The 15,972-nt window shown below is 41.8% G+C and overlaps 1 protein-coding gene across 3 annotated transcripts in view; it reads left to right on the forward strand.

Annotated features, from left to right (window-relative positions):
• The window catches only part of MAN2A2 (mannosidase alpha class 2A member 2), a 32,616-nt gene that overhangs the window by 2,478 nt on the left and 14,166 nt on the right, over nucleotides 1-15,972 (forward strand). For all 3 annotated transcript variants that reach the window (XM_032232496.1, XM_032232497.1, XM_032232494.1), the window contains exon 4: nucleotides 10,873-11,044. In XM_032232496.1, coding sequence (XP_032088387.1) covers nucleotides 10,873-11,044 — 172 coding nt within the window. The remainder of the gene's footprint in view (nucleotides 1-10,872; nucleotides 11,045-15,972) is intronic.

Here is a 15,972-nt window from a genome sequence, read left to right on the forward strand (position 1 = left end):
CCTTTGGTTAGTTTCCATCCCTTGTTTCTTGTCCTGCCTTCTAGTGCTTTGAAAATTAAGTTGACCCATTCCTATTTCTGGCAGCCCCTTGGAAACTGGAACATTGCTATCATGTCCTCCCTATTCCTTCTTTTCTTTAGACTAGCCAAACCCAAATCCTGAAACAATTCTTTTTTTGTCTTCAGGCCATTAATCATTTTAATTGCTCTTTGCAATTTTCCAAAGTCTCAATATCTTTTTTTAATGTGGTGATCAAAACTAGATGCAATATTCCAGGTGTGGCCTTACTAAGGCTATAAAGTGATTCTAATACTTGATGTGATTTTGATTCTATGTCTCTGTTTATATAACCAAAGATTGTATTCACTTTTTGGGTTGTTGCCACACACTGCTGAGTCATATTTAAGTTATCATCCATTAGGATTCCACGGTATAAACTAGTAAAAGCAATTTGGATATAAATTGCAATGTGACTTGGGAAAAAGACCTATAAATTTTATTAACAAATTTTTATTTAGATCTTGTCATAAAGGTGTAAGGTTTTTTTTCTTTTGGGGGGGGGTCTGACGAGAGGAGATGGGACATAAATAGTAAATGATTTTTAGCCAATTATAATAACAACAAGGAAATATCAATGGATATTGTTTAATAATATATACATGCTATGGTATTGGCAAACGTAACTTGGATATAAATTCTAAACAGTGAGTTTGGGGAAAACGTGTGGGGGGGGGGAAGGTTTAGAAACTTTATTAATTGACTTTTACTTAAAAGATGTCATAAAGGTGTGATGTTATTGGAGGATTTTTTGAAATAGCTGATGAATGCCATTATGTGGTTGTGTCTTTAAGTATGAATGATTTGAGGTAAAAGCATGTTCAAATAATTGTAGTCAAATGAGAATTGTGGTACATAGATAGCAGTGGTGGGTTTCAAAAATTGTTCGAATCTACTCTGTGGGTGTGGCCTCCTTTGTGGGAGTGGCTTGCCACCCATGTGACCGGATGGGAATGGCTTGCCGCCCATGTGACCAGATATGAAGATGCCGACAACACTTGTCAGAACCACCTTAAATTACCTCACACACAGCACTGGCATGTATATGATGTAAACTTGTTTTTTAAAAGGCATCTTTGGTTTGCGTTAAAACAACTTCAACACACGCAATGTTCTGATTGCACCACAAATGCAGTAGTCATACTTATCTTTTACAGAGGCACTGAGTTTTATAAATATGAGCATGATAGTGTAGAATAATCATATCCAAGGATCAGTGGTGGATTTCAAAAAAGTTTGGAACCTCTTCTGTAGGTGTGGCCTGCTTTCCGGGTCCACTGGTGGAACCTCTTCTAACCGGTTCGGTAGATTTGACGAACCGGTTCTATCAAATAGTTGCGAACTGGTAGGAACCCACCTCTGATAGATAGTAAGATATACAAAGATTTTTGATTTAAAGTGTATAATCTAATATGAACTGTAAGTAATGACTGTGGAAGAAATGCACGACAGTTATCTGTAACCAATCAACACGCTTTCTACAAGATGTAATGAAGGATGATTCTTTTTTGTGTGTTTTTGTTCAATTAAAATTTTAATTTTTTTTTAAAAAAGATATAAAAAACAAGCAGACAAGCATCGTTCTCTTCAGCCCCCCTTCCGAGTGGGAGACAAAAGTTTTTCTAAGATTACCTAGCAACAAATTGGGACCTAGGTTTTTAGGCCCGTTCCCAATAATAAAAGTAATCAATCCTGTGACAGTCCAGCTCAATCTCCCCTGCATTTTAGGGAAAATACATCCTGTGTTTCATTGTAGCCTACTAAAACTGACCCTGGGATCTAGGTTACGACCTCAGACCCAGACTGTACCTCCTCCTACAGTAGTACAGGGGGAAACCCTTTATGAAGTGAAGAAGATTCTAGACACTAAGTTGTATAGGACTCAATTACAATACTTAGTTCACTGGAAAGGGTACCCTTTGTCAGAAGCTATATGGGTAAGCCAAAGGATCCCCCGGGGTGGGGGAGGTGGTTAAGTAACTGATTAACCCCGTGTGTTACTTTCATTACAGGACACACTCTTCTGTTGAAGAGGGGCAGCCTGTCAGGCTTGGAAGCCATTGGGGTATCGGGCCTCAAGCCTGCCACATATTCAAACATAGTAACTATGGGAAACTGGGAGGGGGGATCGTATGGAGCTTGGCAGATGTGTAGCCAAAATAACATTCCTTCTAAGAAAGTCATTTGCACTCATCCCTGCACCTGGACAGATGTGGATGGGAGGAATCTTTATTCGTGGCAATGATGGTTGGACCATGTGATGGACATTGTGGGTGTTGGAGCAGGGTCTTGAATTTTCAACTGGATGGGGAAACCGGGAAGCTTTCAGATTCAGTTTTTCCCAGATGTGCCAACATGGCTCTTTTAATAAATTGGAGCTTTGAGGAATCTCTTGCCTTGGATTCTTATTTTATTTTGGATGATATTTAGAACCCTGACACTTGTCCCATCCCTACCGGAATCTGGACAACATCCCACTACAGAATCTTCACCCCTGGAGATAGGTCTGTAAGAAGCTTCTATCAGATCTTTAGCTAGTTTAGGAATTAAGCTAATTTTCGGGTTGTGCTGGGATTTTGCTTAATGAGAAAAATTCTGGTGTAGCAAGAATGTCTTGTAGAATCTATTAACCTATTAGGACCTGAAGACTCTCCATTTTTAATATTTTCAAAATTATAATCAGCTTCTTAATATGAAAATGGACAGCCTAAAAATTGAGTACGTTTCACTAATATTATTAGTATTTGTGATGGTGGGTTTTTAATACCTTGCATTGGCTTCATATAATTTTTTAAACTTATTTGCCAATAAGTTTTATTGTCAAATTTAGAGCATTTTTATATTAAAATTTGGGTTGATATTTTGTCGATTTCTAAAATGTTGATTTTTTTCTTTAAATTTCCAGTTACTAGCGCGTGTTAACAAAAAGTTTTATATTTTATCCAGAAATCCTTAGTTACTGAAGATATGCTCATCATCATGCAGATTTCTTTCTGATCCTGCATTTTGTTTATATTGCCTTCATAATATCCCATTTTTTAAAAAAGTTTTATTATTTTAATTAAAAAAACACAAAAAAATCATCCTTTGTTACATCTTGTAGAAAGCGTGTCGATTGGTTACAAATACATTTCATGCGTTTCTTCCACAATCATTACATATACTTCATTCAAATTGAATTGTACATTTTAAATCAAAATTTTTAAACGTATTTTACTATCACTGTACCACAATTCTCATTTAATTACAATTATTTAAACGTGCTTTTATCTGAAATCATTTGTATTTAAAGACATAACCACCTATTGGCATTCATTCGCAATTTCAATAAACCTCCAATGACATTACATCTTTATAACATATTCTGAAACAAAATCAGTTAATAAGATATCTAAGCATTTCCCCCACTTTTCCTTACAATTTAAAGCTTATATCCAATTTGCTTTTCTAATACAACACATATATCATTAAACATTATCCATTAACATTTCCTTGATATTATTGTAGTTAACTAAAAATTATTTACTATTTATATCACCTCTCCTCATCAGGCCCAAAAGAATTATATCTTTATAGCAAGATCTAAACAAGAATTTATTAATAAAATTTATAGGTCTTTTCCCTAAGTCCCAGTTTACAATTTATATCCATGTTATTTTTACTAATTAAGCTTATCATTTCATTATTATCGCAGTTAATTATATGTTAACAAATGTACATTTAATAACAATTTAAAACAATCTACAAAATACTAACATTCCTACTTATTAATCACCAAAAGTATTCATTAACATTTCCTTGTTATTGTGGTTAACGAAAAAATATTTACTATTTATATCACATCTTCTCTCTTCAGACCTAAAGGAATTATATCTTTATAACAAGATCTAAACAAAAAATTATTAATAAAATTTATAGGTCTTTTTGCCAAGTCCCAATTTACAATTTTTAACTAAGTTACATATACTAATTGAGGTTATCATTTCATTATTGTTGTTGTAGTTAATTATATGTTAACGAATAAACATTCAATGATAATCTAAAACAATCTACAAAATACTGAAATTCCTACTTATTAATCACCAAAAATTAACTAACTTTTTATCATCAACTTTCATTATCAACCTATATCTTTCCAGTGACAAAACAATCTTATCTCTCTTGCCAGTTGTTTCTCTTTTCAGCTCCTTTATAAAGTTTTTATAAATTTTTCTCCACACTTCATTGCTTAAAAAATCTCTCAAATAGCCTTGTTGCTCTTGAATTGTTATTAACATTAGCTTGTGTTTGGTTGTCAAATTTATTTCTGAAAAGGTTTCTCTTCTTAACTCCATCATTATCACCCTTTTTTTTCCTCCTGTACTCTGGGATAAATTGTCAAAATTGTCAAATTCACTTTTCCATCTTCCCTTCTTTCCACTTTCACCCATATTTGCTCCATTAATAAGTTCATCTATTGTCTTGTCTTTATCTTCTATATTTTCATTCTCTTCTTTAATTTTTGGGGCTCCAACCCATCATCTTTTGCTGTGAGAAACAATAGTCTATCTAACTTCTTCTCAAATCTCCCAAATCCTTCCAGAATATTTTGAATTCCAGCCAGGATATTTCAAAATTTTAAGGTTTCCTCATCTAGATATTGATCCATTTTTCAAAAAAAAAAAAAAAAAAATGAAAGAGAAAAAAAGAAAAAAGGTGTCTGATAGCCACTGCCACTCTAGCCTTCCAAGCCTCATATGTATGTATGTATGTATGTATGTATGTATGTATGTATGTATGTATGTATCAGGGGTGGGTTCCTGCCAGTTCTGACCTCTTCTATAGAAGAGATTCCACAAATCTACAGTGCCATTTAGAACTGGTTCCAGCTCCCTCCCCCCGCCCGTCCACACATCATCAAGTTGAAGAGCGAGAGGAGGAATTCTGGGAGTTGAAGTCCACAAGTCTTAAAGCTGTCAAGTTTGAACACCCCTAGGGGTTTTTTTCTAAAGGGTTAGGGGTGCAAGGGTGTTGTAACTTGACAGCTTTAAGTCTTGCATGCTTCAAATGAGTTTCTGAGCCAACATTTTGGTTGCTAAGCAAGAACGTTATTAAGTGAGTTTCACCACATTTTACAAGTTGTTCACGCCCACCCAGTCACATGACTGCCAAGCCACTCCCGCTCAGTCACATGGCTGGCAAGCCACTCCCACAAAGCAGGCCACACCTACAGAAGAGGTTCTAAAATTTTTTGAAACCCACCATTGGTATGTACATACTGCTTCCTTTCTCTGTCTATCGGCTCATCACAAGAGACCAGACAGAAAGCCATTATTTTTACTGTTGCCTTTGTTACATTTGTGTTGCATTTGTGCTGATTTATTTATTTATCAGCACAAATGCAACATATATACATATGTATATGTATATTGATTTATATTTATATTATTTATATTTATATTATTTATATTTACATTTATATATTTTAAGTTAATTTAAGCACAAGTTCTTTTGTACTCTTCAAAGGAGAAGGATTCTATCTTTTTCTTTCTTTTTCCTTCTCTTACCAAAATATTTTCCAAGAGCACCTGCAAAAAACAATTTGTGCCTTTGACTCTCAGATTTTGTAAGCAAGTTGCAAACCCTTCAGTTACAAAGTTAGTAAGATCAAAGAGGAATGAACAAAGTATACATTGTTTCAAAAAAAAAACTCCAGACTCTGGCTTCCAAATGGCAGATTTGACTTTTTCATACTTGTCTCAAGGTTATGGAAAACAAAAATCTTTAATTGTGTTTGGTGGAATTTAATAACAAATGATAGGAAGAATTTGTTAAAATAAAAAAGAGGGTTTTAATTCAAGCCAAAAAATAAGGTGATAAAAAATAGAGGAAAAAAAATCAATCCGTTCACTTCAAGCGGAGAAACAGGAAACGTTACGGTCACTTCAATCCACAAAATTGTCAAGGCGCCCTACCTTAGTAACCAAGAAAGAAACCTCTCAACTCCATTTTGCAGAATTGAGTACTTTTACTGGTCATGAGTAGATAGCAGCTAAGCAAAGCAAGATCTAAGGCAAAAGCATGCGTAATCATAGATATCAATATGTGACCCAACCCCCACCCTCTGGTAACCCCATCCCATGGTCCAATCTGCACATCCCTCAGGTGTCATGTGGGAGACATCTTCAAAAAGCATCATCAGGTTGGCATGCTGGACAGTTAGCCTTGGCGGCAAATCCTCTATCTGCAGTATGTGCAGTAGATGGTGAGAACAACTCCCTTTTTACAACCACTCCTGTACTGAGTACTTCCCCACCCAAATACCATGCCCTCGCTCCCCGTTTCAATGGCAGCCAAAAGCAAGCAGCAAAGCAAAGGCTGACATCCGGCCCTCCGTCAGAAAAGGAAGTCATCCCTGCAGGAAAACAAACAAACAAACAAACAAACATACAAAGAAGACAAAAGAGGAACAAGAAAAGGTAGAAATATAAAAGTCAATTCGGGTCAGGGCTTATCGGGGTAGGCAGAGTAGAATTTACGCAATAGTCTAGGAGCCCTAACGTGGGACTTATCGACCCATTCAGCTTGGGAGGGGAAAAAATGTTTCCAGGAGACTAGATATTGAATTTGATTTCTATGTTTTCTAGAGTCCAAAATCTCCTTAATCTCAAAATGTTGCTCTCCTTCAATGAGAAGAGGGGCAGGTGGTGCAGGTAGAGGAACCCGCAAAGAGGAAGTGTGTTCTGGCTTTAAAAGGTTTACATGAAATGCCGGGTAAACACGGTTAAGATACTTTGGCAGTTCCAATCGCACTGAAAAAGGATTAATGATCTTCACATTTAGATAGTTTGGCATAACGTTCCGCTGCCCTGAGTTTCTTGAGCACTGAACGCACCAATTTCACATGTTCTTCACATGTTTCTGTGTAAATAAGGATGTCGTCAAGGTAGACCATCACGCCCTTGTACAGGTGCTCATGCAAAACTTCATTTATCAATTGCATAAAACAGCTGGTACCCCCTATAGGCCAAATGGGAGTACTCAGAATTGGAAACAACCAAGTGGGCAGTTGAAAGCAGTTTTCCATTCATCTCCCTCTTTAATTTTGATTCTGTAATAGGCTTCTCTTAGGTCCAATTTCGTGAAAATCTTTCCTTTACCCAACTGGGCCAACATATCCTTCATTAAAGGTAGGGGGTAAACATTCTGTATACACACAGCATTAAGGTTTTTGTAATTAACACAGAGACTAAAGGAGCCATCTTTCTTTTCTCTGAACAACACTGGAGCGGCCACTCGGGGCCTAGCAGATTCAATAAACCCCCTTTGCAAATTTTTGTCAATAAACTTCCGTAATTCATCCATTTCACGGGGGGTCATCAAATAGATCTGGGGTTTTGGAAGTTTTACCTTGGGGAGGATATCAATCTGTGTAATCAGTGGCACGGTGTGAGGGTAATTTATCAGAGGATTTTTCACTGAAAACATCTCTTAGGTCCCAATATTCTTTTGGGATTTTCTCCTCCCCCTCAATTTTCTCTTGCCCCGTGGCTGCTAGGTTAGAGTCAGCATTATCATGTTTGGGAGCCCCCCCTCTCCCTCAGGGGGTGTAGCAGATTGGATGAGTAACCACCCTTTCCTCCAATTGATGTGTAGGTTCTATTTATGTAACCAGGGTAAGCCTAATATAAGAGGCCGTCCATTCCTGGTGCTACAATAAAACTTATTGTCTCTTGGTGAGTTCCCATCCACATGTCTATTGGCTCAGTAACAAAATGGGCAGGGCTCCCTCAGCTATTGAGCCATCCAGCTGGCAAAAAGCAATTGGGACTTTTAAAGTTTTCAGTTTCAGGCCCAATTTTTCCACCACTTCGGGACTAACAATGCAACGTGTGCAACCCGAATCTAAAAGGGCCAACATTTTTTCTTGCGCTCCAGTAGAGGGCACTTTAAGTTCAACTGGGATAGTCATGGGGCCCAATCGGGAATTTACCAGACGTTCATCGTCAGATTCAGTTTCACTTTCCTCCGATGAGGAGGGTGATTCCTCTTCCCCTGGAGCAGGGCGGAACTGTGGATTAGGTTCCACCCCTTTCATGGCGGTCTCCCTCCTCTTCCCAGGCAGTTTATCTGGCTTTCTCTCCCCCCTAGGAGAGGGCTTTGGGCTCATCTTGGTGCGGAAATTTGCTGCTCGGTGCCCCTCCTTCCTGCAACGGAAACATGATCGGCTTGGGCTTGCTTGCAGACCCACTTTCCCCTCCTTTAGGAGCTCCTGGGGGGGGTTGGGAGGGGTAGCCTTCTCTTTTTCACTATCTTCATGGTAATTGTCTCGGGCTAAATCAATCTCCACATCCACATCATACCTGCAATCTGCGGGGGACCCCCTTTTTACACAGTTCTGGTATATGTCTTTGTTTAAACCACCCATGAACCCATCCATCAAAGCTTCTTCGGACCAACCCCACGTGTAAACGGACAATTCACGAAATTCTTGTATATATTCAGCAACTGGCCTGTTCCCCTGGATAAGTGTTTTAAATTTAGTTCTTGCTTTTCGCTCTGTGAGTGGATCATCAAAACGTTTTCTCAGGGTGGCCATAAATCTATTATAGTCTCTCAGTAGGGGGGAGTCAGCATTATGCAGGGCCACCATCCAAGCAGCTGCCTTATTTTCCAATGCCTTGGCCTCCTCAGTTGGCAGATCACCTCCGAACTGTTGCATGCAATTCCATACTTGAACGAGGAAGAACCCTAAATCTTTAGATTCTCCCCCAAATTTCACACCAAGTGAGGGAACTTTAGCCATCCGGCGTCTGCAGGGGGCCCCTCCCGCTCTTGGGATGTTTCTGGTGGCTGCTGCTGGGGTCGGGGCTGGGTCATTCTGATCAGTTCCACCTTCTGATCCCCCGGCTCCTCTCGGCAGAACAGGCCCTCTGCCGATCTCTCCTCTGTTTCTGGGAGATCTTCTTTTTCAGGACCACTCTCACATAAGCGTTGCCTTTCCCAAGCCTTTTCAAAGAGCTTCATGGCCTGGGACACCATAAGGTTCTCCTCATCTGCCTCCTGCCAAGCAGCTGCTGGTCGCCTCTGTCTCTTCGTGGTAACTCCAGCCAGAGTTTCCTCGGGGTCATACTTCTGTCCCACTCCCAATGTCCATCGGGGCGAATGGATCATTCTTCCAAGTGTAGTCCGGCCATTCACTCTGTTTCCAAAGGGCACGATGACGCAGCTGCTCCCATATCATCCTCCTGGTCACTGCCTTGGAGGGACATTCTTCAGGGTTTTGGGATTTTGTTGCACTCCCCTTGGAAGGTGTTAGCTCCGGGATGAGTGCGAAACTGAGATCTTGCTTAATGTCAAGGCGGCCTCCCTCAGTAACCAAGAAAGAAACCACTCAACTCCATTTTGCAGAATTAAGAGTACTACAAGATCTAAGGCAAAAGCACGCGTAATCATAGATATCAATATGTGACCCAACCCCCTCCCCCTGTTAACCTATCCCATGGTCCAATCCGCACATCCCTCAGGTGTCATGTGGGAGACATCTTCAAAAAGCATCATCAGGTTAGTATGCCGGACAGTTGGCCTTGGCGGCAAATCCTCTATCTGCAGCATGCGCAGTAGATGGTGAGAACAACTCCCTTTTTACAATCACTCCTGTACTGAATACTTCCCCACCCAAATACCATGCCCCCCTCCCCATTTCAATGGCAGCTGAAAGCAAGCAGCAAAGCAGGCTGACATATTGTTACAAGAAAAAGCAAAAACTTTCCAAGGCAGTCCAAATTTGCCGTTTTATTCTTTTACTTAAAGGACTAATTTATCTTTTAAAAAAAGTTTCCTTGGGCAATTTTTCTCAGAATAAAAAAAAAACCTCACCCGAGGGACTCACTTTCACTTCCTTCCTTCCGGAGCCTTCTCCGACTTCGTCAGCCTGGGGACTACCTGTTTGCCGCCGGCTTGAAGCACTTCCCTTGGGTCAATCAAGGACTTTGCGATGTCCCTGAGACCAGCAAGGCTTTGTCTTCCTGTTCACCGTCTCTACACGACGGTTTAGGTCCTGCTGCACTGTCCAATGGCAAAAGTGTCAACGGCGGTCTTGGACTGTTGAGATTGCACGATGTGTTGTCGCGATGTTGGCTCCTCCTCTCATGATATCCCATTTTGTGGTGAACAGTATTTTTCTTGGCTCTTTTTTCAAATTTTGAGCTAATTTTTTTTCACTTCCAAATTGAACGATAATACACTACAAATGTGCCAAGAGGACTTTGTCACCCAAATTAAATTCAGAAATCACTGAAAGCCTAGGATCCTTGGTGGCCCTCATTACTTTGGGACAGCTTATGCCCAGACCTCCCCCACTATAGTAACTTTTCAGAGAGCCATAAAAATATGATTTTTCAGGCATTTGGACATGAGATCCTGTTATCTCCAAACAGTGATGCATAGGACTGATTGGTTTTAAAATTTTAATTACTTTTGTAAAATCTGATATGTTCAGACTTTCTGGATATGGAGCAGCATATATATTGCAGTAATAAGTACTGTTACTCCTGAGTCATTAGGATAAAAGTTGTTGCTGATTTTATTCATACACCAAAGCTTTAACTGTCTCTTCTCCAGATTCCTCAGCCATGGGCATGCTACCTTCATCAAAACTATTTTATTTCAATCATTACAATTCCTTGAAATGATGTAGTGAGAGATGTGTAGCAAATAGAGACCAGCATATTCTTGTTCTGTTTCTCTTCCTGACGTCTCCTTTTTGTCAAGAGCTAATGTATTGACATATTAGTGATGGGTGTGTTATAATGCTTCCTTGTATCTTACTCAAAGGCTGGATCAAGACATTTGACAAATACTATGTTGACCAGACTCAGCACATTCTGAACAATATGGTGCTGAAACTGCAGGAAGACCCACGGCGGCGCTTCATTTGGTCCGAAATCTCTTTTTTCTCCAAATGGTGGGACAACATCAGCAGCCAAAAACAGACTGCAGTCCGCAGGTAACTGTGATTGGGTTGTGTCTGTGTGTGTGAGATTTATTTTCTGATTTTAGAATTTGGGAAACATAATTTTAGAAGGATCATATCAAGGGTTGGGAAAGAACTTGGTGCAGAAATGTGAGTGTTTCAGTCACATAGGTAATCCTGTGCAGATGTGTGCAGACGTACAAGAGGAACTAGACTGCAGCAAAAGATGCAGTTTGTTTTGCACAATAGAGTCAGTGAGCAAGAATATCTCCCTAAGTAACTTGAACATCATACATTGTTTTGTGTTTCCTCTGTCATTTGCCAAAGCGGAAAAAAATTGCTCTCAGATTTCATTGAGGAATTTGGGAATTGGTTTTTCACCCACCTTTATACCAAGCTTATAAAAAATTAGTAGGATGTTAACTGTTAACTTTAACATCCTACTGGATGTTAAACCTGGTGGAATGGAGACAGTTAGCAGGAAACAATTATTTATGGTTTCAAAGATGGAGGAGAAATATAAGAGAATGATATAAAAGATTGCATAGGATAACAAGCTAGAAAATGCAAAGATAGACAGAGGCCTTCATTGAAATATACACAGGCAAAGAAATACTGGTAATGTTACGTAGGAAACACAGGGATGTTCTTAAGGCATCCGTGAGATGATATAGAATAACAGCTACGTAACATAAAAGCAGCATCACTTATTCACACACAAGATCTGGGTCAGCATCACTTATTCACACACAAGATCTGGGTTCCACAGTACATTACACTTATCACCAAATTAACTCATTTTTAATATCCTTGCCCTTTGCATATCTTTGTAACATAGGTCAGGCCTGTCCTTCTGTCCACAATGAGTTTATGCATGAGGAGAACTTTATTACAGACAAAAAGGAGTTTGGCAATGACAAGCAGATTCAGGGTTTCTGAGCACTTGGTAATCTAGCTTGAGGGTGGAAGGCAGGAGAGTCCAAGTGGGACTTGGTCTCAAACAATCCATGCCACTTCCCCAATTACATCCTTCCCCTTGCCTCCTGCCATCACTTCCTCTGTCCACTACTGATCTGATCTTCATCTCTTTCTCAATACCCTGCCTCCTTTTATGATCCCTAATAAGTTCAGTTCCCCAGTAAACCTGCTTCTGGGGTCATCTCTAGGCCTCTCTTCATAACCAGAATGTCTCAGGTGTGCCTAACAGTTGCTTGTCAGTCATCTGGAGCTTCATGTACTCAATGAACAGCTACCAAGACTCACCTATCCAATACTGTAAACCCTCTAAGCCAGTGGTTCTCAACCTGTGGGTCGGGACCCCTTTGGAGATCGAATGACTCTTTCACAGGGGTTGCCTAAGACCATTGAAAAACACATATTTTCAATGGTCTTAGGAACCGAGACACCAATTTTATGGTTGGGGGTCACCACAACATGAGGAACTGCATTAAAGGGTTGTGGTTGGGAATGTTGAGAACCACTAAGCCCTCACCCAGTTCCAAATTTTTCACTTCATCCCCCTGCAGTACTATTCCATATGTTATATCTGAACATTATGGATGAAGCAGGCTATTGTGTTAAGCTGAAAGGGAGTTTCTGTGGCTTGGGTGTTATGTGAAAACTGCCATTGTGATGTGCTAAGTGTATTTTGTACTTAACCATGGTGCAATCTCAGAAATTCTGTTCCTGGATGTTAGTTTTTTTGTGGGATATTTTGACCAATTTGTAAAAGTTTGAATCAATCTTGAAGGATATCTAGATTGTTGCTGGAGTGGGCAGGAAAATGAAAATATTTTACTTTTCCTGTGTGCTGCTTGGAGAATCCAAGCATGGTTAAATTCTGTCTTTCTGCCCAATGGACTGGATTGAATTTTCTGGCCAGGCCTCCTTGTCTCCTCTAATATTCAGTTTTTCAATTCAGTCCAGCCCATTCAGACGCATCTTAAATAGTCTCCAAATAATTGTAGATTAGAATTTTATTTGGTGTTGAGTGTATTTTAAATTTCTTTTTTGGTTTGATAGTCTTGCTTTTGTTAGTGTGACTGTAGTGAGTTTGTCTTTTGTTTCTTTATCGCTCTCAACGGTTCGGGTTCGGCTGAGGCAGACAAAGCTCAACCACGTGCGCTGGACTTTGCCCGGACGCTGGGAGCATGTCCTTAAGTGGATTTTCACCTCCGGGATTGTCTGCTTGTTTGGCGACCTGCGGGGTTAGCCGCTCTGCTCACTCGATCGTGCTGATTACCGTCTAGAGCCTTGCGGAGTCCGGAGCGGCTTTTCCTTATTGGAGCCAATCAGCATGTTCCTCACTGGGCACAGCCATTTTGGATCGTCTTCTTCCAGTGGCCATTTTGGGCGCCAAACTTCTCCTGCGCTCGGATTCCCGCTCTTGTCCATCAATGGTTCAGTGGCGGAGATTGTTGTTGTGAGCAGCGGAATCAGCGAGGCAACATTTCGGAGGTTTTTGGCAGTAGCCATCCTCCACAGAGCTCCTTAGCTGTAGGCCCTTTGGTTTTTTGACCACATTTCAACCCGGCTGTGTCGTGACCGTTTTTTGGTCCAGATCTCCCTCCCTTCCCTCAGGGAGTATGCGGACCTATTTGATTTTGAGTTAGAGTCAGAGGGAGAGGGTCCTTCTAACCCTCCCCTGGACAGGGGTCCAACTCACAGGCCCACTGTGGCGGGGACCTTCCCAGTGGAGGACCAGAGCCGGCTCTCTCAGCAGAGATGCACGAGGTAATCGCCATGGTGATGTCCTAGGGCATCGCCAAGGGCCTGCAGCAGCGGGAGGGACAGTGTCCTGTTCCTCAACCTGAACAGCAAGCACCCTGGGCTCGCAAGGAGAAAGCTCATCCCATTAGGCCTTCTTCCCCTGCTCCTTCTGTGGCTACTGTGGAGGATGATGATCTGGGGGATCAGGACTTGTTGGAGGACGAGGGCCTAGTAGCTGACAAGCCCGCATTTGCCGGGTTGTTTAAACCCACCTTGCTCAAATCCATCCTATTCAAGGCAAAGATCGCCACCCATATGGAGGCAGAGTCTCCCCCAGATCAAGGGGCCCTTGATCCAGCTGATCACAGTAAGGGCTTATTTGATGAGCATGTGCCAGCACAGGAGATTGTTCCGTCACCTAAGCTTTGGATGTAGTCCAAAGGCAATGGGTGCAGCTAGGAACCTTGGCTACGCCTGGTGGCAATGACAAACATCTCTATTCCGTTGACCCCAGTATGGAGGAGATCTTAAAACTCCCAACTGTAGATCCTCCTGTCGCTGCCCTTACTTCTTCATCAGTCCGGATCTCTTGGAGGGCCTAAAAACGGAAGATAAAAGAGCTGAACGGGCCTGTCATAAGACCCATCAAGCCATAGTATGAGCCATTAAAGCAGCCACTTCTGCCTCTTTCTTTAATTGGGCCTCCATTGCTTGGCTTCGCCAATCACCAGACTTCCCCAAGGGGATTGCAGACTGTGCCATGACGTCAACAAAATCGTGGCCGCAGTGGAATACTCTGCGGATGCTACCCTTAATGCCGCAAAATTCGGTTTGCATGCCATGGCCTCTAATGTCACCTCTTGACGTCTCTTATGGCTTCGCCATTGGAATGCCGATATGAGATCAAAATGGAAGCTGGCCTCAGCTCCATTCAAAGGGGTCAAGCTGTTCGGGGAAGCTTTAGAATCAGTGTTAGTGGAGAATAAGGACAAGCGGAAGGTTATGCTCTTGTGTCGTGCAAACTGGACCGCAGGTCTTCCTATTTTCGTAGGCAAACACCCCACCAGACTTATCTGTAGCCCAATACTTCCTCCTTTCAGCGGCTGAACCAACAGGGCCAGGACCGTGTGCAGGATAGACAGTCCTTTTGGAATAAGAACCATTACCAGTCCTTTTCCCACCGGCCATTTCGAGGGGGGTCTGGAAACAGGCCCTTCAGAAGAAATAAGTGACCACCATCCCAACCCTCCCATAGGGGGCGGCTACATCTCTTCGCCACCCATTGGGAGGAGATGATGAGCCGACACCTCGGATGTGTGAGTCCTCCTATTAGGCCTGACTTTGGAATTTTTCTCCTCCCCCCCCCCCACCACTTTATTCATTGCCCTACTCCAAATTGCCCCATCAAGAGAGGCCTTATGGAGGCCGAGATCTGTCATCTAAGGGAAATCAGGGCAATAGAACCGGTCCCTCCTGGTCAGGAACGCAGGGGCTTCTACTCCATCTTATTCCTAATAATTCCTCTAATTCAAAATGCAGTTGTTCCAGTCCATTCTGGGCTGCATTCAAGAGGGGGATTTCCTGACATCAATCGACCTGAAGGAGACGTATCTTCACATGCCCATCAGACCCATCAGAACCTGCACACAGGTTCTTCTACGCAGGGGCCCACTTCCAGTAAAGGGCCCTTCCGTTCAGCCTGTCATCGGCCCCCAGGACTTTTACAAAGATACTGGCAGCAGTGGCTGCGCATCTACGACAGCGTCCAATACGTCTCCAATGCTTATTGATCCAGTCGTCGACACCAGCTCAGGTGGCACGCCACCTCCGCATCACCATGCGAACTCTACAAAATTACGGCTTTACCATAAACCTCGAGAAAAGTCACCTGACTCCCATCACCAGACTGCTGCATTTGGGAGTGGTGACTGCATGTCACTTTGTCAGGTCTCCCTGTCTCAAGACTGCATTATGAGCCTTAAAGAACTGGCCCGCTGAGTGTGCAGCTCCCCCAGAGTCCAGGTGCTCACACTGTCACAATTATTGGGAAAGATGATTTTGTGCCTATCAATAGTTCCTTGGACACGACTGCACACAAGACATCTGCAGTGGTTTCTACTCCTGATGCATAGAGCCAACGCCAGCAATTCCCGGACCAAGGTGAATCTTCCTCCCAAGGTTCTCCGTTCCCTCGGGTGGTGGCAGTCCCCAGCTGTGTCGAAGGGAACCTTCTTCAAGGAACCTGTTCGACT

This window comes from Thamnophis elegans, chromosome 16, assembly GCF_009769535.1.
Source record: "Thamnophis elegans isolate rThaEle1 chromosome 16, rThaEle1.pri, whole genome shotgun sequence".
Classification (NCBI taxonomy): domain Eukaryota; kingdom Metazoa; phylum Chordata; class Lepidosauria; order Squamata; family Colubridae; genus Thamnophis; species Thamnophis elegans.